Source organism: Chenopodium quinoa, unplaced genomic scaffold (assembly GCF_001683475.1).
Source record: "Chenopodium quinoa cultivar QQ74 unplaced genomic scaffold, ASM168347v1, whole genome shotgun sequence".
In the NCBI taxonomy this organism is placed as follows: domain Eukaryota; kingdom Viridiplantae; phylum Streptophyta; class Magnoliopsida; order Caryophyllales; family Amaranthaceae; genus Chenopodium; species Chenopodium quinoa.
In genome coordinates this window covers 559,897-586,791 of record NW_018745065.1, presented here as the reverse complement: position 1 = coordinate 586,791, position 26,895 = coordinate 559,897, and the positions used below count along the sequence as shown (strand labels likewise).

Below are 26,895 nucleotides of genomic sequence, written 5' to 3'. Positions count from 1 at the left end.
TCAAGATACCTTTCCAATGGTCATACTAGCAATAATTACAAGTCAAGTCAATTCAAAGGGATCATAAATAATAATCTACCCAAATACCACAATAACTGATTATCCTCTTCATACACCATTTGTTTACTTTTTATATAGCCATGATTAAGACCAAACATAAGTAATATAGAATGAAAATAGCTAATTACTAAATACAAAGAGCTAATTTGTAATATACCAATTTAAAACCAAACAGAATTAACATTAAAATGTAGTTATTTTTTACATATTGGAGTGATTATCAAATTAGAATGAAGATAATTTTCTTTGAAATATATACTGCATAACATAGCTAATTAGTACAGCACATAAGATTCTTAACAAGCTTTCACTTCATGAGCTTAGAAAATTTATTTATTACAAGCAACTTCCTACAGAAACTACTAATATTCTGATAGGTTAACTACATGCATTTTTTTTTATCAAACTATTAACTTGATTTTCTCCATCAAAAGCTTCAATTATTATATTATCCCCACCATAAGTGCCTTATTACAATGTCACTCTTCACTTTCTGACCTTCAGCAATCTCATTTCCTTCACCTTTCTTAATTATTATCACATCATCTTGGCTATCATCAGCCACCATTGCACTTTCACCCACTGCAGTTTTGTGCTTCAATCCCCATATTTAAGGCAGCATCTAAAAATCCAAAAGCATAGCATATAAGCTTAGCTTGTAAAACATAAGTATATAGTAGTTTATTTACAAGGTTCTGTCTAATTCAGGAGTTATTTAGTTCTATTTTTGGAAAACAAACAAATAAAAAACTGGCATTGTTGAGATTGAATATGAAATATGTGAAATAAAGACTTCCAAATAGGCCAAAAAGTAGCTTAATAAAAGTAATGCTTTTTTGCATCATCAAATACTATTTTGTGACATAAGTGACTCTTTAAGTTAGTGTATTACAAGTGTTATGATTTAAAATAATATTCTAACTTTATATAAGTACATTATATTCTACTTCCTCCATTCTTTTTTATTTGACCCGCTTTGAATTTTACACTATTCACCACCCCTTCGACTGTGTTTTGTGAATAATATGTAAGGAACGAAAAACATATTTATGTTGGATCATTTTGAATTCGTCTCAATAAGTACTATTATAATATATAACTTTTAAATTTTTTTAATTATGGAGAATTAAAGTTATTGACCGATAAAGTTTTACATTGGCAAGCGTGATAAAAGAAACAGGTCAAGTAAAAAAGAACAGAGAAAATATAATTTTTAAAAATCAAGATTCTTGGTATTGGGCTTATTACATTTGTATACACTCATTGCACAAATAAAGAAATAATGTTGTTGGCTATTCATGGGCCTCCTCCTACAAAACAAGTAAATTAGTCAAATAATTTTTCATGGACTCATATATTTATGATATCTTCTTGATTTCAAAATGATATAAATTAAATATAAAAATATCTTTTTATTACAATATTATCAATTATATAAGATATCAATAAACGCTAATATGTTTCAATGTATAACTTAGCTACAATTAACACAATAATGCAATAATTTATAACATATACAACATATGTAATAAAATTTTTGTCTTAAACACCTATTATTTATTTATGTTATCAATAAATAATAGCATTGTTATATTTTGATACAACTTAATTAAACTTTACACAGTAATGTAATTATTTATAATTGTACAAGTATATATTATATATAATTTACAAAAATTAATGTAGCACGTCCAATTTATAAAAACTAAACTAATTAACTAACTTATACATCTTGCTAATAATTTTCTTAATAAACTTATTCATTCGGTGCGGCGCAATCGGACTAGTCGTCCAAAAGGTGAAGAGTATTTATTCCAAAATTAATAAAAATGTATAGAGTCGATCCATGACATTAATCCGCGTGTAACTATACATTATACATAGATGTCCTTGCCACAGTAAACACCTATTACGTCTCTATACGACTCTACCCAGAAATTTCTCGACCTCCTCATTCCTTATAAATTCAAACTCACCCTTTCCTAAACAAATTACATTTCCCTACCACCGCATTTTTAGAGAGAAAAAAAGAGGGCAAACTACATACCTTTTTCATTGCTTAGGGTTTTCTTGATCGATCATTTGATCGATCTTACACGCTACTTACCTTTCAGGTATTCCTCTCTTTCTGTTGTTTGTTTTTGAATTAATTGATGTTTTGATTTTTCTTTTTTTTTTTTTTGTAATTGTTTATGATCATATTTGATAAATGACTTTTGTTTTTGGATTGTTTGATGTTTTGATTCATTTTTATCATAATTGTTTATGATTTATATTTGATAAATTGATTTTTTAGTTAATTAACTGATATTTTGAATTTTTATTTTTGCGTAATTGTTACGGATGTGTATGATTTTTATTATTATTATTATTATTATTATTATTATTATTATTAGTACGACGATAAAGTGTTAAATTTATTTTTATAACTTTGTATTGTAATTAATTAAATAATTTTTTTTTATTTTTTTTAAAAACAAAAATATAAATATATGATGTGAATATATTTGTTTCTGTCCGTATTTGGGATTTTTTTTAAAATATATATATATATATATATATTTTTTTTTTTTTTTTGATAAAGTCCGTATTTGGATTTTATGAAATTGGGTGGGTTTTGATTGATAAAGTTGTTTTTGTGTTGTGTTATTAAATTCTTTTATTTTTGATTGTGATGATATTTTTGTTGGTGATTCTTATTTTAGAGAAAGGATACCTGAAGCTTCTGTTTGGAATTAGTTCTGATGATGAATATCTATTTATTTACGAGATGAATATATGATGCAATAGATCTAAATATTTATATGCTCACGATTTAAAATTGACAATATTCACTACAATCTTATCTTTACCTCAAAACCATCTGACTTTACCTCAAAACCATGTGACTCCCAAATCAAACAATCAAGTAAAGAATTGGGCTTTCATAGAAGAAATCAATAACCATGTTAAGAAAATCAGGATATATATGTTTTTAGTATTAAGACTATTGTTTCAATCTAGTTTTCCCTGAAAACCATCCGACTCCCGTATCGAACAATGGAAAAAGGATTATGCTGTCGTCGAAGAAATTAATAATCGAGTTTAGAAAATCAGGCCATATATGATTCTGTTCTATGGCTAGTCACCTTTGTATTGTTGGTTGTTAAATTTAGTAATAACTTTGCAGGAATGCTTGATTGTAATTAGTGTGTTGGCTGTTAAGGCGTCCTTATGTTTTTTTGTTAGCTATTTTTTTAGTAGGAAATCATATGCTTTATTATATTTATGTTAGTCATTAGAGTGGCTATCGTCAAGAGTAGGTGACAATTTTTCTTATGACATGTATCAAAACTTCCCTTTATGAAAAGAAGAAAATAAGCAACTTTCATTCACCAAAATCATTTTTGATGATTTTAATCTAAAGAAAGGATTTTATTTTTAATTTAATTTTTATTTATTTATTTAATTTTTTTCCTGCAATATGTTACATATGGGAATAATTTCTCGATAAGGATGGGACCAAGGAATGCTTTTTATCATCATTGAACTCCTATACTACATCTTCAACAACAAATGTTACAGATTATTATTAGTCCCTAAATGATCATTGAACTCCATATTGGGAATAAATTAATTAGTTCAAGTCTTGAAGAAACTCAAGAAAGACAGCAGCTTTATATTTAAGACTTTGCACTGATTTCACGCTTGACATATAGTACAGAGAGAAAACGGTGACTTCCAATAATGTGATTGGTGTAATCCTTGCATGTACATGATTTGGTATTTTGGTGTATAATTTTATGGGTGATTATGATAGTTGATTGCATCTTTGCTGATTGCAGATGAATTTGCATTTTTCTGCTTGTCTGTTTGCGTGCTTGTAGATTCAATAAAAGATGTGCTCTTTAAAAAATATTTTAACCAACTGAAATTTTTATTTTTATTTTCGGGTCACTCTATATTGTTACTATGCTTCTTCACCTTGATTTAATCTTAAGACTTTGTTTGGTTTGGTTGAAAATATTTCAAAAAAAAAAAAAAAATGGAAAAAAACAATTCCTAACCAATTTCTTTTGTTTGCTTCCTAACAACAAAAGGATATAATTGTAATGAAATAATTTTTACTCCAAACCAAACCACTTCATAAAATGGTGATGACTCCTTGTTAAGTATTTTGGGCCTGTTTAGTTGAAAAAAAACCCAACCTTCCTGATTTATGTTGTGTTAGAACTCTAATTGATACCTAAAATTCATTAATTAGCTGTTTAATAATCTTTGAAGCCACATTGGAATAGTAATTCTAGAGGTCAGGGACTGTTGTACAATTAATTAAATGGCTTGACTTTGTTTCTCTTGTTTTTGCTTAACCTCAACAAGAGAAGAAGAGTACATTATAACAGCTTCCTTGGCAGTGACCTTTTTCTTCCTGTGGTGCACTTAGTTAAGTTTACAACTTGTTCACAGATACTTTGTTATAGTTTTGACAAAATGACAATGACATTTGGTGATGGTCAAGAAACCGACAAGAACATTGCAATCTGGAAGATCAAGAAGTTGATCAAAGCATTGGAAGCTGCGAGAGGAAATGGCACCAGCATGATATCACTGATCATTCCTCCACGTGATCAAATATCTCGAGTTACTAAAATGCTCGGAGATGAATTTGGAACTGCATCCAATATTAAAAGTAGGGTTAATCGTCAATCTGTACTTGGTGCCATCACATCTGCTCAGCAAAGATTGAAGCTTTACAACAGGGTGCCCGCCAATGGACTTGTTCTTTACACAGGAACAATTATAACTGAAGATGGCAAAGAAAAGAAAGTTACTATTGACTTTGAACCTTTCAAGCCCATCAATGCATCTCTTTACCTTTGTGACAACAAGTTCCATACCGAAGCTCTCAATGAACTGCTTGAATCTGATGACAAATTTGGGTTTATTGTGATGGATGGGAATGGAACCCTTTTTGGGACTCTTAGTGGCAACACTAGAGAGGTGCTTCACAAATTTAGTGTTGACTTGCCAAAGAAACACGGCCGAGGTGGTCAGTCAGCGCTGCGGTTTGCACGTCTTCGAATGGAAAAGCGCCATAACTACGTGAGGAAGACAGCAGAGCTTGCTACACAGTTTTATATCAATCCACAAACCAGCCAGCCTAATGTTTCTGGGCTTATTCTTGCTGGTTCTGCTGATTTCAAGACTGAGCTCAGTCAATCAGACATGTTTGATCCTCGGCTTCAAGCAAAGATACTGAATGTTGTGGATGTTTCTTATGGAGGGGAAAGTGGTTTCAATCAAGCAATTGAGCTGTCTGCTGAAATTCTTGCCAATGTGAAGTTTATTCAAGAGAAGAAGTTGATTGGGAAGTACTTTGAGGAAATTAGTCAGGATACAGGGAAGTATGTTTTTGGAGTGGATGACACGCTGAAAGCTTTGGAGATGGGTGCAGTGGAGACACTGATTGTTTGGGAGAATTTGGATATAATGAGGTTTGAGCTGAAAAATATTGTTACTGGTGAATTAATCGTCAAACACTTTAACAAGGAGCAGGAGGCTGATCAGAACAACTTTCGAGACTCAGAAACTGGGGCGGATCTTGAAATTCAGGAGCAAATGCCATTGTTGGAGTGGTTTGCTAATGAGTATAAGAAGTTTGGCTGTTCTCTTGAATTTGTTACCAACAAATCACAAGAAGGGTCACAATTCTGCCGTGGTTTTGGTGGGATAGGCGGGGTCCTACACTACCAGTTGGACATGAGGTCCTTTGATGAGTTCTCTGATGATGGAGGAGTCTATGAGGATTCTGACTAGCAATTAACCTCCTTTTCTTCATTACCTGTGCCGGGGGTGGGAAAAATCCCCTGCATTGGTGAACGAGCTGTCGGGGTCAGTTCGGCAGCTGCTGCTCAGTCAAAATGTGACCAGTTGTCAACAATATTAAATGAGGTTTTGATATTTTGATATTATCTCTACACAATAGATCCTGCATTAAACTTATCAGGTGGATCTTGTTAAGCTTTATACTTCATTCGTTGTTCCTGACAGGCGGATCTTGTTGCACTCACTGGTCTTGCTATGCAAGGTGGAGATGCAAGTGGCGCTTATCAGCTTGGACAACTTCCTACTTTTGACGTAGACTTTGCTGCCTCACTAGTGCACATGTGCTACCCCTGCACCATTGAGCGAGCTGCTGCGGTTAGTTTGGCAGCTGCTGCTTGGTCAGAATACGACATTATGTCAACATTGGGTTTTTTTTTTTTTTTTTTTTTTTTTTTTTTTTTTTTTTTTTTTAATTTTTTTTTTATATATATATTAATTTTCTTTTTCTAGATTGTTTTTAAACAACAGTAGGTGTTCTTGCATTAGAGCCTCAGGTAGGTCAAAGTTTACTTAACTTATCTATTTTTACTTGACAGATGGATCTTGTTGAGCTTTCCGGTCAAGTGATGGGAGGTGGAGATGCAAGTAGTGCCAAGCAGCAGCATCTGACACTAGTTTACTGAGGAGGCAGATCTGTATGTGTTCTGTTTGCTGTAAAATTTCCTTGAGGTTGTTACTAAGCCTGTGTGATCTGGTTTTTAAGAAGCTATTAGTAGGATTTTATAATTCTAAGATTATGGCTTCTCATATTTTGTTTGTTTCTGTGTTTATCTATATATTTTTTTGTATTAGGTGGGCAAATCAACTGTTGAGCTACATACTTCCGGTTGATTTTATCCTCGGAACACTTCATCTCTGGTTAAACTGTTTTAGGGTTTGATGAAAAACCTAGACCGTTGCCGTTATTAGCATGTTATGGTATTTGCTACGTCAGTTGGTACACTGTCATTTTATACTTATCATAGAGGTGTGGACATGATACTGAACGTTGCTATGTTTTAAAGCACAAAAACAAGATTAAGTAGACGATGGGAGAATTCCCACGCTTAAACCTAACAATAATGCATCCCCCTTAGGGGTGTTTCACATCGATGAGGACCGTATGGGAAGTGATATGTTCAAGCTTTTGGACTATATCACACCTATAAGAGAACCTCTATCCACAATACTCATAGGGGCAACTAATGAAGTATGTGGACCACGGGACGACGACTTTCAAGACTGATATATCTCTAAATATGTCGCTGTCCCACCTCCATCTTGTTTACAAAATGAAACAAATGGAGCGCTTGATTGGGATCATTTCTTGGGGAAATCGCAAGATTTATTGAATTTCTCCTTGGATGAACAATGGCATCAAGTACAACTCATGGTACATCTTAAAATGGAGGCACATCCAAAGCCTCTAGAAGAAAGTTGGTTTGTGAGTCCTATAACTAGCCCAAACGAGATAGATCATTTAACTCATTCTGGGCGAGTCTACCAAGCACCACCACCAAATGGATATTTGACCACACAAAATCAAACTCAAGGTCAAGTACAAAATCCAATACCACCTCCACTTTAGGTGGAAGATCCATTGGTCAAACAAGTTCGCCAATCCAAGGCAAATGTTAGCATTTGGGAACTCTTAAGTACTTCTAAAGAACATAGGAATTCTCTCATGAACGCTCTAACGGCTTTGTCTGTAAGCTTAGACACAACACCCCAGGATCTCGTTAGCTTCCTTACTAGCGAGAAATCCGACAAATCAATCATTTTTACTAATGATGATTTGCCTTCAAAAGACACCACCAACAACAATGCATTATACTTAATTGTGGGATGCAAGGGATACAATATCCCTCTAACTTTTGTAGACAATGGGTCAGCTGCAAACGTATGCCCATTACGTACGACAAAATACTTAGGCCTAAATACAGAAAAAGATTTTCAATCAACAACACAAAGCATTAGGGCCTATGACAATTCGAGAAGATCGGTGTGTGGAACTGTTAAGCTACCAATTACCACAGGCTCAATTTAAAAGATGGTTGAATTCCATGTTATGGACATAAAACCTACATTCAACCTTTTACTTGGACGTCATTGGATACATGAGCTTGGTGCAATACCATCCTCACTTCATCAAATGATTAGGTTGAACTATCAAGGACATCCTATGACTATACATGCTTCTCCACTCAAAATAGCAATAAATGATCAATCACTCTTAGAAATAAACCATGATAATGATGAAGAGGACATGTGGGGATTCGCCGTGGAGCCAATCTTCACAATAGAAATGGAAGAAGACTTTGAAGAACCATTCAAGCTTGATCCATATTCCACTCGGATAGTAAACAACATCTTACTCAAGAGAAGTTACTAACTTGGGATGCCTTTGGGAATGGGAATGAAGAAATCTCTCTTACTTACTATCCCAAAGAAAATCTTCTCCTTTGGATTAAGATATAAACCAACCAAAGAAGAATTGGAGTCTCACGATGCAAAAAAAAAAAGCACGTAGAGACAATAATAAGAAAGGGATAATCACTTTACTCCCATCCTATCAACAAACCCTTAATGGGCAATTCATTAGGGAGGGAGAAGATTACCCATTGTAGACACCCATATGTATCTCCCCAAAACAAACCCAGTGATGAATACCTTTCACGTCATATGATTATCGAACAAAGCGAAAGTGTGAAAATTCTAGTGATGAGGATGTTTTTATTAAAATATCTCGTCATTCTGTTTTTGAAAATATTTCTTTTCTTACCTTATTTATGAAAAATGTGCATTCCAGTTTAGTTTGGTCCATAATAAGGGTCCAATAATAGTTTAGTTGGATGGGGTTTGAAAAGACCTTTCCAACGATATATTATAAGCTCAATTCTGATGAATAATGAGGAAGTTATGGCCAAAATACTAAATTGGGCCCAAATCGGATTTTACCTACGACCCAATGATCATGTGGAGGGTCCAAAGGTTTAATCCTATCCCTAAACTAATTAGGATTAACTAGAAGATTCCATAAATTTCTAAAAGATCTTAATTATCCCTTTTGAAAAGATAAGATTAAAGAATTTGAGTTAAATAAAAACTGGCCTTTTTTAAAACTTTCTTTTTTCTTAAATCCTAATTCTATTCGAATTTAAAGATGTTCAAAGACAGTCAGATTTTATTTTCGTGCCTCATAATCTTTATCAAAATTTTATATGGTTGGATAGATCTTGAAATTATCATTCCAATGATATATTATAATATTAATTTCGAACTATAACGAAAAAGATATGAATGAGATACAAAACTCTATCCAAAACTGACACCGTCCCACTATTTCAGCCATATTTTTTTATCTACAAAAGATTTTAATCTTATCTAATTGGGTTGGAAAATAGACTTCAAGAGCTTTTCAACAACATATTATATTCCTTATTTGGACTTCTGGATCAAAAGATATGATAAAAACAAAATCCGCAAAAACTGCTATCCATCGAGTTTTATTTCGATTCGAATTCGGATTCTTTTCTTATTCTTCGACCCTCTTTTTTCTCTACAAATAGAGGCCATATCTCCCATTTTTCAATCACAAAATCTCATCAAGAAATTCTTGATTCTCTTTTTATTTCTAGTCTAGCTTTCTTTACACAATTCCTCATACATTAGCACTAGACATATCTAGCATAATTCGAAGTTGCCTTCGCCCTAGACGTGAAAGATTTTAATTTCTGAGGGTTTGGTCCCAAATCTCTACTTCAATTATTTATTTAATTGTTTTGATTTAATATTTTCCTTGAAGTTACTAACGCGTGTATTTTGTTATTAGAAAGAGGTACGAGGCATCAAAGTAAGTGTTTTAATTGTTTACATTGTTATTATGATATAGAAATCAAGTCTAGGTTGTTATTTTGATTCCTAGTGTCATGTTAGGGTGTTTTGATCTTCTTAGTATGATGTTTAGGGTAATAACTATAATTTCTATTATCAAATATGACAATTGTGTTTCCTGCGATACGTCCTACTTTCTTTCCTAATATTCATGTTAGTATCATATTAGGGTTGAAGCTTTGATTTTTGTATTGCTTAATTAGTGACATGCTAGGGTTTTTTATTAATCTTGTTAGTATCATGCCTAGGATCTTGCTTTTATTATGCTTTAACATGAACATGATTATTATAATTATGATTATAATTGTTTTGATTATTATTATGTTGCTTGATTATATTATTGTTATTGCTTGATCACACCTTTTATGCATGTTTAAAGGGAATTTTGGTACTTGTAATCACGCTTATATAAGATAATTAATAATCTTGTTTAGGGCTAATTTGATTATAATTCAAGTGATTGCCAATAATAGTTTTATTTGTGCATTAAATTCAACCAACATAGATAAATAGGTTTAGGGTTAATCCTAATGGTTGCATGTTAGTCAGAAAGAGCACATGAATACGGTCAGAATAAAGTAGAGGCCTATTATTAGGGCAGGTTCAATTTCTTTTAGGTTGGATTTGTACCTTCATCCTCGAACTACCAGTCATAGTTCCAGGCCTATTGGAGTTAACGATCTCCTGGATCGTTAAGGGGTGTAACCTTCACCCCGTGAACGGTTTACAAGTTCCTAAAACTTGTTAGCGACTCTTTTTCTCTATCTTCTTTCCCTTTGGATTCCACCGTACTTTAGTGTATGATTACAGTGGGGTTCAAGCTAGGGATAATACTTGAAATATTCCCTACACCCATGCTACGACTTTTCAGAACCTTTAGTTTTGGAAGGAATCAAGAAGCCTGGATTTGAAATATTTCATGATTGTTACTTCTTGGATGACGATCTTAGTATCGTTAAATCAAAACACCCAACTTCAGGGTGCTATGATGGGCAAGCATTTAACTTGCTATTTGGATTAGAGCAAAATCATGTCGCTACAATCACCAATCAAAACGCCATTCAAGATGAAGCTTTTGACCCAACCTCGTTGATCACCCTTTCAAATGAAACTTTCGAGCATGGATGGAGGAAATCTTTTAAATGGACCAGTCACAAAGGCGATAAGCTGAAAATCGTCACAGAGGAACAGATATGTTTGAAGAATCGGACGACGAATCTATTATAGACTCTAGGGAAGCTGAAAATCTAGGCCTTGTGGCCATTACTTAGTCTTTATTTTCTAGTTCTAAGGACGAAAATCCCAAAAAGGATTCTTCTCTTGATGTACTCTCTTTTGATTTTAATAATATGAGCTCTTTCCGAGTATATGCCTTCTCTTGAATCTTTCGAACGTCATAACAATCAATCTAATGAAGATGATAACATTAATAAATTGGTTGAACTAATGAATGAACGAGAACAAAAGAACCCTATCGTTGAAGAAACTGAAATATTAATATAGGAACTAACAAAAATAAAAGAGAAGTCAAAATTGGCATAACTCTAAATGCGGAAGAGCGATCGACCCTCATATCGAAGCTCAAAGAATTCAAAGACGTGTTTGCTTGGTTATTCAAGGACATGCCTGGAATAGATAGGGAAATTGCGGAACATACCATTCCCTTGAACCCTACCTCTAAACCAGTAAAACAAAAACTTCGACGAATGAAACCGGATGTCGCATTAAAATTAAAAGAAGAAGTACAAAAACAGTTAGACGCAGGTTTTATTCGCGTATGTAATTACCCAGAATGGGTAGAAAACATCGTCCCAGTCCCTAAAAAGGATGGACGAGTTCGCATGTGTGTCGACTTTAGGAACCTTAATAAAGCTAGCCCTAAAGACGATTTTCCTCTACCACATATTGATATATTGGTAGATAATACGGTTGAACATGTGATGTTATCCTTTATGGATGGATACACAGGTCACAACCAAATTTTAATGGCAAAAGAAGACGAAGAAAAGACATACTTTATTACCCCCTGGGGTACATATTGCTACACAGTTATGCCATTCGGTTTAAAAAATGCAGGAGCTACGTACCAAAGAAGGGCTACGACTCTCTTGCGTGATATGATGCATAAAGAAATAGAAGTGTATGTGGATGATATGATCGTGAAGTCCAAAGATAGAATGGGACACATAAAAGCTTTACGCAAATTTTTCACTCGCATAAAAGAATACAAATGCGATTGAATCCACAAAAATGCACCTTCAGAGTAACTTCTGGTATATTATTCGGATACGTAGTAAGCACACGTGCCATCGAGATCGATCCCTCTAAAATAAAGGCAATTTTTGACATGTCTCCCCCTCAAATAGAAAAAGAAATTAGGGGATTCCTTGGAAACAACAACACATTAGTCGATTTATCAACAAATTGACTATGACTTGTGAGCCAATATTTAAAAATTGAAAAAAAGAGGAGAAACATGAATGGGACGATCAATGCCAAAAGGCCTTTGAGAAAATTAAAGATTATCTCAAAACTCCACCAATTTTGGCACCACCAGTACCCAAACTACCTCTTAGGCTATACATTACAGTTACAGACACAGCCACAGGCGCCATGTTAGCACACGAGGTAGAAAAAGTCGAGCGTGTAATATATTACATAAGTAAAAAATTCATCCAATATGAAACAAAATATAGCACGTTGGAAAAGACAAGCCTGGCATTAGTGTGGGCAACCAAAAAATTACGACATTATATGTTACCACACACTACTCATGTGATTTCTCAACAAAATCCGATAAAGTATTTGTTTGAACAACCACCCATACAAGGAAGGATATCTAAGTGGTTGGTGATGTTGGCCGAATTTGAATTAAAATATATTCCTAAAAAATCAATGAAAGGAAAAGTAATTTCCGACTTTCTGGCACAACATCCAATTCAAACAAGTTGTGCAGAAACTACTCATCTTCCGGATGAAGAGATTCTCATGACACAAGATGACAAATGGGTAATGTACTTTGACAGTACGTCCAATAAAAAAGGATGTGGCATAGGAGTATTACTCTTAAGTCCAGAGGGAGCACATACTCCAATCTCTGTTAAACTAGACTTTGAGGTTACTAATAATTCCACAGATTGTGAAGTGCATTATTGGACTAGAAGCAGCAGTAGCATAGGTGTGCAAAAATTAGAGGTATATGGAGACTCCCGTTTGATTATAAATCATATACTAAAAAAATGGGAAATAAAGAACTCCACAATGATATTATACCAAGCACACCTAGAGCAACTCATAGAGCATTTTGAACATAATGATTTTAAATATCTCCCAAGGGATGACAATCAATTTGCCGATGCGCTAGCAAAATTAGCCTCAATGATCAACATTCCAGATCAGTTAAATATGATGTCATTATGCACAATAGAGGAAATAAATGACATCGAAGGAGACAATCCTTGGTATGATCATATCCTCCAATATATTACTCAGGGCACATATCCCGAAAATACTTCATCGAAAGACCAACGAGCCTTACGAACACTTGCGGCCCAATATGGTCTATTAAATGGTCAGTTATGCAAAAAAGGACCTAATGGTCAAAGTTTATTATGTATAGGCCAACCAGAAGCCACACGCCTTATGGAAAATACTCACAAAGGTGTTTGTGGACCTCACATGAATGGTAAAATGCTTTCAAAAATAATTCCACGACAAGGGTACTATTGGTCCACTATGGAATTCAATATGTTAAAAAATGTCCAGAGAGCCAAATGTTCGCTAATTTACATCACCTTCCACCATCCGAACTATACAATCTCACTTCCCCTTGAACTTTTCAACTTGTGGAAATGGCATAATTGGAAAAGTCTCTCCAACAGGAACAGGAGGGCACGAGTATGTATTAGTAGCCATCGATTACTTCACTAAGTGGATTGAGGCTGCTTCTTACGAAAATATTACTTCTAAACATGTCGCAAAGTTTCTCGAACGAAATATATTTTGTAGATATGGAGTTCCACATGAACTAATTAGCGATCAGGGATCTGAATTCAAAGCTGAAGTCGAGACCCTCTTAACTCGTTATAAAGTAAAACATCATCACTCTTCCCCATACAGACCTCAAATGAATGAAGCTGTAGAGTCGGCAAATAAAAATATAACAGTCATCATTAAAAAAATGGCAGAAAATTATAAAGACTGTCCGAATATACTACACTTCGCATTATGGGGTTATAGAACACCTATACGAACATCAATATGAGTAACTCCATACTCCTTAGTTTTCAGAATGGACGCAGTTCAACTAGTCGAACTGGAAATACCATCCCTACGCATCGTACTTGAAAGTAAGCTACCGGAAGCTGAATGGGTAAGAGCGAGGTATGAAGAGCTTTTATTCCTCGATGAACGACGATTAAGAGTTTTGCATCATGTACAAGTCTACCAAAGGCGCATTGCGCGTCATTTCAGTAAAAGAGTCAAACCTAGAAATATAAAAGAAGGTGACTTTGTACTAAAGGAGGTTAGGGGTCCACCAAACGATCCAAGAGGGAAATTCAAACCTAATTGTATAGGTCCCTACCGCTTAATTGAAATCATATCAGGAGGAGCCGTCAGATTAATGGATATTGGAGGAGATGAAATTCGCCAATTAATAAACATCGATCGACTTAAGAAATATTACGTATAAAATCTGGAAAAACTCGTTCACTCATACAACCAATTTTAATTAGCATTCGATTGAAAGATTCTAAGTGTTATGAATTTTACCGAATAACACGTTAAAATACATAACGCTTGGGGGGTGTGTAATTTAGAAATAATAAACCGTTCTAAGTGTTCAAATTTTTTCGAACATCACGAAAAAATCTTCACACTTGGGGGGGGGGGTAATAATACAGAATTTTTAAAAAAAATATTTCGAGACATTCGTAACATAGGTGTCGCGCGCAACTGGAAGAGTTGCGCGCATATGTCATGCGCAAAAGATTTCGTTGCGCGCGACAGGCTCGCGCAACTACAGTTGTTGCGCGTGCCTCCTGATGACGAACTGCGAACCTGAATTTTTACGTTTGAATGAAGTTGCGACTTCTACTTGCGGCAAAAAGTGGATGTTTCTTAAATAAAACTGATAGAGGAATAATCGTGTCGTTAGACAACTACACCTAAATCAAATACAATTTATAACACTTGACTTATCCTAATACAAGTATATGGCAAGAAGAGGGGTCCAACCACAGGGAGAAGCACATAAACACCGCATTCATCACTAGACTTTAAGCTATCTCGGGACAAAGGATAGGAATGACTAAAAGATTAAACTAAAGATAAAACGAGTTAAAATCAATATAACTAAACACCAAGGGAAATGGGTAGATGTAGGTGCCGCTTGATCATGCAATAACATAAAAGCAAATTAATAGTGAACTATACATGCATGAATATAGAAATAAGGTTCAATCTAACCGCCTTTCGGGGTTAATCGGTTTCTCCTAACATAGCCTCTATGTTTCCACACTAGAACCATATATTGGGAGGTGCAATCAAAGAACAATCGATAGTAATGAACCTTAACTAAGTCAACTTCCGTTCCTTGTTAGCAAAGATTCACCTTTAATCAACCAACAATGTGCACTTGCAAGAAGATCAAAGAATATCAAGCATGAAAAGATTTTAATCACAATTAACTTAATCCCAATATTATAAGCATGAACAATTAGCAACTACACCATCCCCACACCCTTGGCTAAGTGACTACTCACAAATCATGTTGAAAACAATATCAATCACCAAATCAATAAGCATCAACATGATTAATAAGCAAAGAAGGAAAATCAAAGTAAACAAGCAAAATTAAATGCAAAAGTAAAGAGAAAGAGTAAGAGATTGCTCATTAATTGAAGTTGAAGATCTACAAAAGATTAAACAAGCTTCTTCTTCAAAATCCAAGTTCATCAATGAAGAAATCCACACTTTCTCTCTCTATCAAATGAAGACTAATAATGTTTCTCTCTCTAGATTATGCTAAAAAGTGCAGAAAATTAAAACTAAGTTAATCTAATTACATCAAAACGTTCTAAAATGGGACTTATATAGTCCGTACACCGCCAGCTAAAATACACGAGTGGTCCGATCGAACACTGGGAAGGTTCGGCCGGACTACAGGGTAGGTTCGGCTGAACCATGGGTAGGTTCGGTCGAACCTCCCTGATCCTGACCACTCCTGCAAAATTGCAAAAATGCTACTTGGCTCTGCCTCGACGTTCGACCGGACCACTGAGCAGGTTCGGCCACACCCTGGTTCGGCCACACCTCCAGGGGGTTCGGTCGAACCTCTCCTGAATCTTGCGTCCTTCGGCTTTCCTTGAGCTTAGCTTCCTCCTCTTGAAAACCCCGGTGGTTCCTACAAAGCATAAGCATGGAAATCAAAGTAAAGATTAGGAAAAGGGGCAAAATCTAGGAAAAAAGATGCATAAAGGGAAAGGGAACTAAGTGCAAAGAAAAGGATGCAAACAAGCCGCAAATGTGGGAAAAAGACCATCAAAATGAACCTTAATAGTGGCATAAATGCCACTCATCAAAAACATATACTCGGAAAATAAAATTAAATTTTGATTTAATTCTTTTTAAACAAGGTTTGATTAATTTTTTCATTTAATTTCTACCTAAGAGATTAAAGAAAAAAAAATACATAATAAAAAAAAAAAAAAACACGTTAGAACTACCCAAAGACCTGATTTTGTAATGCGAATACGTAGGCAATCTTTATGTTTCGGTCATATCAAAATATAAAATTATAAACCTCATTTTTATTTCATTCAAATTTCAAAAGAGAGATATTGTTGAACTAGATTGTAAACGAAAAAAAAATAGTAGTGATTACACTTTATTCGAAATAAACTAATGATAAAATTGTGTAACACTCTAAGGTTTACTATGTCCTCGATTGTCACAGATGATGGAGGAGTAGTTTCCAGTGCAGTATTTTCAGAAGCCTTGGAGATCTCCCCTACACTCTTCTTTTTCACCCAAACATTGTTTTCTCAATTTAGGAATTAGGGCCTTTGCAACCTGTTTTCCTTTCCCTTTGACTATTGGAGCTTTCTTGCGAGTATTTGGTGAAGGTTCTTTGATTTTCACACCTTGTTGCGCGGGTTTGGAGGGAGCTTTCCTTTTTGTTTCCTTCGAACGAGCCTTAGGGGATGAGAAGTCTAATTTTCTTCTCACTCCTTTGTTTTGGCCACTAGGAGGAGTAGTAGTGGTTGAATGCATCAAAGGCTTAGGTGCATTACGAGCGGTGGCGGCTTGAAGTTGAGATCGAGCCTTGTTTAATTCACCCTTATCCACCGCATTCATCCAAGTTTTATAAAAGGAAGATAATGCAATACTCGCGGTAGGATTTTGTATTACCCACCTAGGAAGACTTGACCAATATTCCATCCAACGAGGAATTCTTTCGGGTTTAAAGATCACATCTTTAGGGGCATCACAATCTTGCGAGGGAATAAATTGTTTCATCCCGTATTGTCTCATTACCCTACAAGGAAAAATATAAGTAGTACTAGATAGGCCTAAAAGCCTAATGTAAGGGAAATTGAGACTATTCCCAATCATACTATTTATGTTCCACTAAGGAATCACAAAGCGTATGTTAGGAACCCCATGACAGAAAAACGACGTCTATTCCTCTTCGTTCTTATGCTTATAAAGGATTCGATGTCCAGGGAATGTCCTTACTCCATTAGCCTCAAGGTTTTGTGGCTGATCAACAATTCGCAAGCGCTCCATAAGCCAAATCTAAATAAAAAAAAAATCATTTTGCGATTTTTTTACACAAGCAGGTGGCGTGCGCAACAAAACTAGTTGTGTGCGCCTTCCGCGCGCAGTGAAGAAGATTGTGCTGGTCATGCCAGCGCAACTTTGTAACTTGCGCTGATAAACGACGCAAAAAAAAACGTACGTGTAATAGGAGTGGACTTCCTGTGAAACCGTTTTCGTTAGGGTCTCCTCTAAGGCGATTCAAACATAGAAGAATTTTCGCCAACGCCAAAGGAGCGGGTGAATGACATCCCTCTATTTGCTCTACTATGGACACCATGGAATAATATCCGTATTGTTTGCCTATCCTAAGTAAACAATTAACAATACGACAATAACATAAAGCACGAATTTTAGAGCGTTGTTTAGTCATGTTGTCACGAGGGGCGACCAAATGGTCAATAAATTGAATCAAGTTCACGCCTTCTTCAGTTCCAATGTTGGTCATATTATTGTCGGACAAGCCAAAAAATATTTGGAATATAGATTTTGGATCCGACAAGGGAGACGAATAAGTCAAAGGGAAAGTATTTGTAGAGAAACCTAGCAAGGCCTCAAACTCACCGGGAAGGGGGGCAATTTCGTCCCCTTTAAACAAGAAAAGATGGTGATTAGAGTCCCAATGGTTGACTGCGGCATGAAGAAAATTAAAGTTAACCGCTAGTTGCATATAATTCAATAGAGGGTCTAGGTGGTAAATTTGAAAGCTAGTTTGTCCTCGGTTGAAAGGGAAGTGACCTATTGCTTCAAAAGTTGTTCAAAGGTCTTCTCCATTGTTCAAAAAAAAAAAAAAAAAAAAAAGAGAGAGAAAGGATGAGAATTTAGAGAGATTAATTCTTTTTAGTTTCTTATATTACTAAGAGAATGAATGCAAGATGATCAAAAGCCTACACTAAACCACGTTTAAATAGACCCAAGAGGGGCAAATTTTCGGCAAATTCGGCCTGAAGGAAAGTTCACCAACAGGTGGCGCGCACAACTCATGAGTTGCGCGCGACATCCGCGCGCAACTAATTCACATGCGCGCGACTGTCGCGCGAAACTCACGCAGTTACGCGCATTTCCCCTGCCGCGGCATGTGAGTTGGATTTATTTCCGTATTTTGGCTCACATGATGACGGAATCTTCACGAAATCTTAAGATGAATCATACGCTTGCCTTCTAACACCTTATGTCCCTTTTCTTGCCTACTTTCTTATTTTCTTTTTATTTTCTTTTTATTTTATTAATTTTCCTACTTTCTTATTTTCTTTTTTATTTTCCTACTTTCTTTTTCTTTTTATTTTTTCTTCCTTCCTTATTTTCTTATTTTCCTTTTTTATTATTTTCTTTTTTCTCTTTTCTCTTTTTCTTCTTTCTTGTTTTCTTTTCGCCTTCCTTTTTTCGAATTTTGGTTATTTTTTCGAGGGGGGGTAAGTCGGGAACCCTTTTCCTCCCTCGAAATTTTTTTGCTTTTAATAATAAAAATAATAATAATGTACACATGGAAACAAAAAATAATGATGATATATATAAAAATGTGTCATATGTACAACAACGCAAAAAAAGGGAAATTCTCTTTGGTGAACTCCAACTTTTTGGTTTTCTAAGTGATAAACATTCTTAAATTTTATTATCAATGGTAAACCTCAATTTTTTATATTAAGTCAACTATAACATTAATGACAAATTTTAACTAGATATTTAACTATAGTTAGTTAGTTTTTTTTCGGGTTTTTTTTTAGTGACACATGTCACAAGTGAATTGGCTAAAATAATTTAAGAACAATTTATAAAAAAAAAACCACCAACCACCCCTAATCCCGGCCACCAGCCGATCCCCCAAAACCACCTAATTCCGACCACCACCTAACCCCCTTCCCCTGCGTCGATTTCCCCATCCCCACGCCAGTGCTGCGAACCCCCACCCTCCCTCTGTCGGCGCCCAGACAACCCAACCCAGACAACTCAACCCGAAACTCCACCACCCGAAACTCCCAAACACCCAACCCGAAACCTCAATAAACCTTCCCCCACCACGTTAAAACCTAAATCCGACCCTTTCCCACCCTCGAAACCCTAGGCGACGAAGTTTTGAGGGTGGGGGAGGGCCAGATTCGGAGTTCAAGTTGGTTTGGGGAGGGTTTTTTTTACGGGTTTGGTGTCGAAACCCTTAAACGGGTTTGGGCATTTTCAGGTTTTTGGGTGGTTTTAAGGAAATCTGGGCCGGTGGAGGTGGAGGAGGGGGGATCGAAGGCCGGCGCCACCGGCAAAGCTGGAGCTGGGCGCCGACGTTGGTAGGGGTGGAGGAGAGGTGGCCGGTGGCCGCCGGTAGGGGAGGGGCTGTTGGTGAGTGGTGGCTAGGTTGGGTGGGGAAGGTTTTTTTTTTTTATTTGAAAAATATTTTTATAATAATTTTATTATTAAAAAAATAAAAAAACTAACCATAGTTACGGATTTTTTTTTTAAAATAACACTTATCAATGGTAATCACAAATTGAGGTTTACCATTGATAATAAAATTTAAGAATGTTTACCACTTAGAAAACCAAAAAGTTGGAGTTCACGAAAGAAAATTTCCCAATGTATATATATATATATATATATATATATATATATATATATATACATATATATATATATATATACATATATATATATATACATATATATATATATATATATGTGTATATATATATATATATATTATATAAGGAAAAGAGAGAGTTAAAGTACTAACCGGAACAAAAGTCGGAATGCTATAAAAGCCGGATAAGAAACCTCCGACAGCACCAGCTGCTCCGGTGGATAACCAAGGATCGTCTGAGCTTGATCCTCGGTAGACAGCAAGTCCGGACGTAAAATCCAGATCAGGGGATCCGCATGAACCAAAGGCTCCTCGGACGAAAGCTGCCAGAGAACACGCTCGCCTAAAAACCAAGCGTCTATCCTCTGGAGCACCGAGAGTCCCAGGTAGAGAGCCCGGAAACGGCAACGAACCATGCCAGACCGGATAGCCTCAGGGACTCCGACGATCAAACTCCAAGGACGGAGATCGATCTATACAACACAACCACATGAAAAATCGTCAGAAAATAAATAAAATAAAATAAATCACATGTAGATGGAATACTCACCGACGCACGAGTCGCCGACATGATCCCTGGAAAAAGTCACCGGCAGAAGTGGCTCGTCTCTTCTTAATCGGGCCCTATCGATGGTCGATAGGAAAACGAGCAGCCCAAGCACCCTGGGGGCTAAGAAAGGCAAGTACGAGTATCCCCAAGCCTGAAACCGAGAAAAGATAAGCCTAAAGGAAAAAGCAAAAGTAATAACCGAAAGAAGCTTAAAACACGTACCTCAAGGATACGACCATGCCACGTAAGGGAGATCCGAGGCACCTCAGTAGCTGTCGCGGAATCCATCACCTGGGTCGCCTTGCCCATAGCTGTAAGCATACGGGCATGCGACACCTCCACCCAACTCAGGTCACTTACTTGCCTTATATCGCTGAGGCAAATAAGTAACCCAATGGCGTAACGCTCTCCTCGATCACTCAAGATGGTGACAGAAAGAACGTGAGCAATGTATATCCGAGCCAGCTGCTTAAGTGTACACTGCCGATCAAGCTCGTCAGCCGACAACTCCACGGCAAGAACCGAGTACGGACAAGACTGCGCGTATACGTGAAGGGCCGACACAAGACGGCCCCCCACAAGGTCGCGCAGTCTCTCGTCTGACCCCTTAACAAACTCTATAACTACGGGCTCACCTCCGAAAGGAAACCCGTAATTATAGAGAAATCGAAAAGGGTAATCGTCATCTCTCCCCATGGAAAGTGGAAAGCGTTAGTGGAATCCCACCAAAACTCCTGCAATCCACGGAGGAAAGCTGACGATGCATGCTGACTCGATAAATCCCGAAGAGCCGCCACTAGGAGTCAATCCTGGAAAGTGCTACAATCTCCTTTGCCACCTCTAGCAAACTCTCAAAACGGGCTCGCAGGTCACCAGAGCCGTATAAACGCATGCTAGGCTCACTCTAAGGAAAATAAAAGAATAGAAATAAAGAAAAACAGTTATGGTTTAAAAAGGAGAATAAACAAAAAAAAAAGAGAAAGAAACAAAGGCGCAAAAAACTCATGATTCCTCGCCACCCTCTGATCGAAACATGATGGTCTGGGTCCCACTTAAGGACCCTAGGGTCCCAGTTGGGAGGAGCCTCCCAAACCACATCCTCCTGCCGACATCGATCGGCCGCGACGCGTCGCTCTCGAACCTCCTCTCGAGGACGGGTCACCCTCTTTCGAGGGCGAACTACCTCGTCCGGACCACCGAGAATCTCCTCAACATCGACGAATGGAGGCGATTCCATGCTATGATGGATAAAGTTTCTTTAATTAGTTTACTTTATTTCCTAAGCTAAACTAATATATGTATTCTAGACCCATTTCGGCAGCATAACGGCTGTCGATAGGGCAAAACACGAAAATCGAATGCCACCCATACTTGGGGGCTACGATACCTGCAGTTAAGCTCAGTAAATGGGGGTTTCTAACACCCACAAAAGCCATCCTATACCAGTTTCAACTAAGTATTCAAGGGACTGTATTTCAAAAATCTCAAAGAATCAACTACTTCTAGACGAATAATAGTATTATAAACATGGTTATCATCTACCAAACAACTTTGAAGTTTGAACATGTCAAGAGTAAGCTAAGAGTACGTTTCGCGCCATTTTTCAACAATTCAAAATTCACAAAAATGATCAGCAATTATAACCAAAATGAGCAAGAAAAAGCAATAAAATCAAGCACAATTCGAAGAAAAAGAGCAAGAACGAACTTGAACAAAGAATGCTCATACAAGGTTCAATACTTAACCATTTTTCATGAAATTTGTTGCAAAACACTCCTTAAACATAGCATGACAACATAGAACAAACAATTTCAAGAATAATGGACCGAATAAAAAACCCCCAAATTCGAAATTTAAGGTTCAACGGTTCGAAAATCGTCCCAATTAAGCCTAAATTAAACGAAAAATGACAAAAAACTTACATTGGATTACGACAAATATGAAGTAAGGATGAAATTTTCTTCCTTTAGCTTCGAAAATCGGAAAAATCCGAGCTTCCTAGAGAGAGAAAGGGGCGAAAAGGGCGAAGGAAGGAGAAAGAAAGAGTAAAGTGCAAATCACGCTCAGCGATTTCACTTTACTGACATAAATGTCGCGCGCAACTGAATTTGTTGCGCGTGACATACCATCACAAATCAGAACGATGCACGCGCCTGGCCAGCGCGACCCTCAGAGTTGCGGGTGGGTTGCGGGTGGATACTGGTCACTAAAATGACCGGAATCTTGATTTTGATCCGTTTGATCATTTTTCAACGGTTTTTGCTCATTATTAGATGTAATGGCGCGCAAATTATCAAAATCCTTTTAAATTACTTTGCATATTGTTGTTTGTTTTCTTCTTTGTTAGTTTTTTGCATCATTCTTGCATGCACACCGTGCTTTGTGCCTTCCCCAAGCATACGTTTTGGACGTTTTTTGTAAGAGTGCCTTAAGACGTTCCATGGTGGTGCTTTACGTAAAAGCATCCATAGACAGGTTTGTCATTTTACTGTACTAACGTTACAAATGTCCGGTTTTCTTCTTTTTTCACGTCCGAAGCAATAAGGAAGGTTTTTCATGCAGCGTAAAAATGCAAATGGCGTATCGTACAATGCAAAATTGTACAGCGATCGTACAATGCAAATGGCGTATCGTACAATGCAAAATTTCACTTCAGCCTAAGCTTTGCGAGATCTACCTCTCGGGACTAAAAGGTAGAGAATTACTGTAGGCGTTAGCTGACGAGTCGACAGGCGCACCGATCAATCAGGAACAAGCACTTCTTGAATGGGAGAAAATACGGTAGTTAGTGTGCTTACTAACTTACCGGACAATTAGGGTGTCGAAATCATCCCCTATATAAAGAAGCGACGAGACGATGTCGCACCTATGTAGTCACGTGCCCCCAGTTCTGAGACATAGGTACTCATCTTGTGGACAAAACTACTGAGAGAGTTGCTGACTTTCTTCCCTCTCACTAAATTTGGATATATGCCTCCAGTCCTGAGACATGTATTTCTATCTTGTGGACATCCGGCTTGAATACCGAACCTGGATCGAATACCAGACCATTTTGGCTCGAATGCCGAAAACACCTTTTTCATCTTATTACTTTGTTAAAGTCAGGCTAAAGTTTCAATGACATATTTAAGGGACTTTATACCAACGATGACACGATTGAGAGGAAATCATGTCCTTTTATTCTTTTTTAAAACCGATCTCTTCTCATGAATTGACATCACCAGAACACCTTTACATGTAAAAGAGTTCTACAATTGCAAAGGATCAATCTAGATTCTTTAGCGCGTTAAGACTAAGAAAAAACTTTTCCTAGCCTTAGTAGCTACTTGTTTCGAACACTTAGCGAACCAAGGATCGTTTCAACATCCTTAACATTACTAAAAGATTCTCAATACTTTGAGAACTTCACAGAATGAGTCTCAAATTTATTTCCTTGACTACTTTGATCATCGTCTATTATAGACTCGATCAAAGTGGGGGCTAACTGAGACATCTACTTTTGGCCTCCTGTCACGACAGGAAGTGCAATGACGATTGTAGGGAATATTTCAAGCATTATCCCTAGCTTGAACCCCACTGTGATCATACACTAAAGTACGGTGGCGTCCAAAGGGAAGGAAGCTAGAGCAAAAGAGTCGCCAACAAGTTTTAGGAACTTGTAAATCGTTCACGAGGTGAAGGTTACACCCCTTAACGATCCAGGAGATCGTCAACTCCAATAGGTCTGGAACCATGACTGGTAGTTCGGGGATGAAGGTACAAATCCAACCTAAAAGAGATTGAACCTGCCCTAATAATAGGCCTCTACTTTATTCTGATTGTATTCATGTGTGCTTTCTGACTAACATGCAATCAATAGGATTACCCTAAACCTGTTTATCTATGTTGGTTGAATATTAATGCACAAATAAACTATTATTGGCGATCACTTGAATTATAATCATATTAACCCTAAACAAGATTATTAATTATCTGATTAAGCGTGATTACAAGTACCAATTCCCTTTAAGCATGCATAAAAGGCGTGATCAAGCAATAACAATAAATATATATCAAGCAACATAATAATAATAAAAAATATAATAATTATAATAATAATCATGAATCATGAATCATCGTCATAACAAATATAATCATAATATTCATGTTAAAGCATAATTAAGACCCTATGCATGATACTAACAAGATTAATAACTAACCCTAGAATGTCACTAAACAATAAAAATCAAAACTTTAACCCTAACATGATACTAACATGAATATTAGGAGAGAATATAGGAAGCATCATAGAAATTATAATAAGCATATTTGATATTATAACCTTTTCCCTAAACATAATACTAGGAATATTGTTGTCATTAAAAACATCAAGCATCCTAACATGATACTAGGAATCATAATAACAACCTAGACATGATTTCTATATCATAATATCAATGCAAACAATTAAAGCACTTACTTGGATGCCTCGTATCTCTTTCTAATAACAAAATACACACGTTAGTAACTTCAAGGAAAATAACAAAAACAAAACAATTAAATTAAATAATTGAAAGAGAGATTTGGGACCAAACCCTCAGAAATTAAAACCTTTCACGTCTAGGGTGAAGGCAACTTCGAATAATGCTAGGTGTGTCTAGTGCTAATGTATGAGGAATTGTGTTTATAAAAATCTAGGCTTAGAAAGAGAGAGAGAAACAAGAAATTCTTGATGAGAGTTGGTGATTGAAAAAGGGGAGGTATGACCTCTATTTATAGAGAAAAAAGAGGGTCGAAGAATAAGAAAAGAATCCGAATTCGAATCGAAATAGAACTCGATGGACAACAGTTTTTGCGGATTTTGTTTTTATCATATCTTTTGATCCAGAAGTTCAAATAATGCATATAGTATGTTTTTGGAAAGCTCTTGAAGTCTACTTTCCAACCAATTATAATAATATTAAAATCTTTTGTATATAAAAATATATGACCGAAATAGTGGGACGGTGTCAGTTTTGGATAGAGTTTCATATCTCATTCATATATTTTTCGTTATAGCTCGGATTTAATATTATAATATATCATTGGAAAGATAATTTCAATATTTATCCAACCATATAAAATTTGGATAAAGATTATGAGGCACGAAAAAAAAATCTGACTGTCTTTTAACATCTTTAAATTCGAATAGAATCAGGAATAAAAAAAGGAAAGTTTTAAAAAAGGAAAGTTTTTATTTAACTCAAATTCTTTAATCTTATCTTTTCAAAAAAGATAATTAAGATCTTTTAGAAACTCATAGAAGCTTCTAATTAATACTAATTAGTTTAGGAATAGGATTATACCTTTGGACCCTCCACATGATCATTGAGTCGTAGGTAAAATCCGGTTTAGGCCCAATTGAGTATTTTGGCTATAACTTCCTCATTATTCATCGGAATTGGGATTATAATATATCGTTGGAAAGGTCTTTTCAAACCCCATCCAAATACACCATTATTGGACCCATATCATAGACCAAACTAAACTGGAATGAAAGTTTTTCAAAAATAGGATAAGAAAAGAAATATTTTCAAAAACAGAAAGAAGAGATATTTTAATAAAAACATCTTCATCACTAGACTTTTCACACTTTCGCTTTATTTGATAATCAAATGGTGTGAAAGGTATTCATCACTGGGTTTGGTTTTTGGGAGACACATTTGGGTGTCTACAACGATTAATAAAACCATCTTCATGTTGGATCAAAGTGAAGAATACTTATGGATAACAGGTTAAGCCACAAAACACAAAAGACTAGCCCAAATTAAAGAAAAAGCTAAACAAAGGTCCAATTAACTAAACCCGATCATTATTAGGCTTAAGCCCGTACTTAAAACCTAATAATGACGGATTTAGGAGCGCCTAGGTTAAATCTTAGTGCTGCCGCAAAACAAGCCGCGCGCATCTGAAACAGTCGCGCTGGGCTGCCACGCGTAACTAATTCAGTTGTGCGCGACACCCAGCACAACCTCAGTTGCAGTACGAAAGATTCAGAATTATACGGAAAATATAAAAAATCGAATCTTACCATAAAGCCGCGCGCAAGACAATTAGTTGCACTGCCCATTGCAGCGCAACCAAATCACTTGCGCTGGGATGCCGCGCGCAACTCATCTTGTTGCGCTCGACATCTACTGCG

At 36.2% G+C, this 26,895-nt stretch overlaps 1 protein-coding gene across 4 annotated transcripts; it reads left to right on the top strand.

The window, feature by feature from the left end:
• Window positions 1-1,955: 1,955 nt before the first annotated feature.
• LOC110709376 (eukaryotic peptide chain release factor subunit 1-2-like) lies at window positions 1,956-6,906 on the top strand. Of its 4 annotated transcripts, none has more exons than XM_021887585.1 (5): window positions 1,956-2,174; window positions 4,507-5,991; window positions 6,091-6,263; window positions 6,462-6,560; window positions 6,718-6,906. In XM_021887585.1, exon 2 carries the CDS (start codon window positions 4,531-4,533, stop codon window positions 5,854-5,856), a length of 1,326 nt encoding a protein of 441 aa, XP_021743277.1. In that variant the 5' UTR covers window positions 1,956-2,174; window positions 4,507-4,530; the 3' UTR covers window positions 5,857-5,991; window positions 6,091-6,263; window positions 6,462-6,560; window positions 6,718-6,906. The 4 variants fall into 4 exon arrangements, with proteins under 4 accessions (XP_021743277.1, XP_021743275.1, XP_021743276.1 ...); XM_021887583.1 differs by having other exon boundaries at window positions 6,462-6,594; XM_021887584.1 differs by having other exon boundaries at window positions 6,091-6,240; window positions 6,462-6,906.
• The last annotated feature ends 19,989 nt before the right edge of the window (window positions 6,907-26,895 follow it).

Excerpts from the sequence above, each read along its gene's own strand:
- LOC110709376 (XM_021887584.1), top strand. The coding sequence starts at position 4,531 with ATGACAATGACATTTGGTGATGGTCAAGAAACCGACAAGAACATTGCA.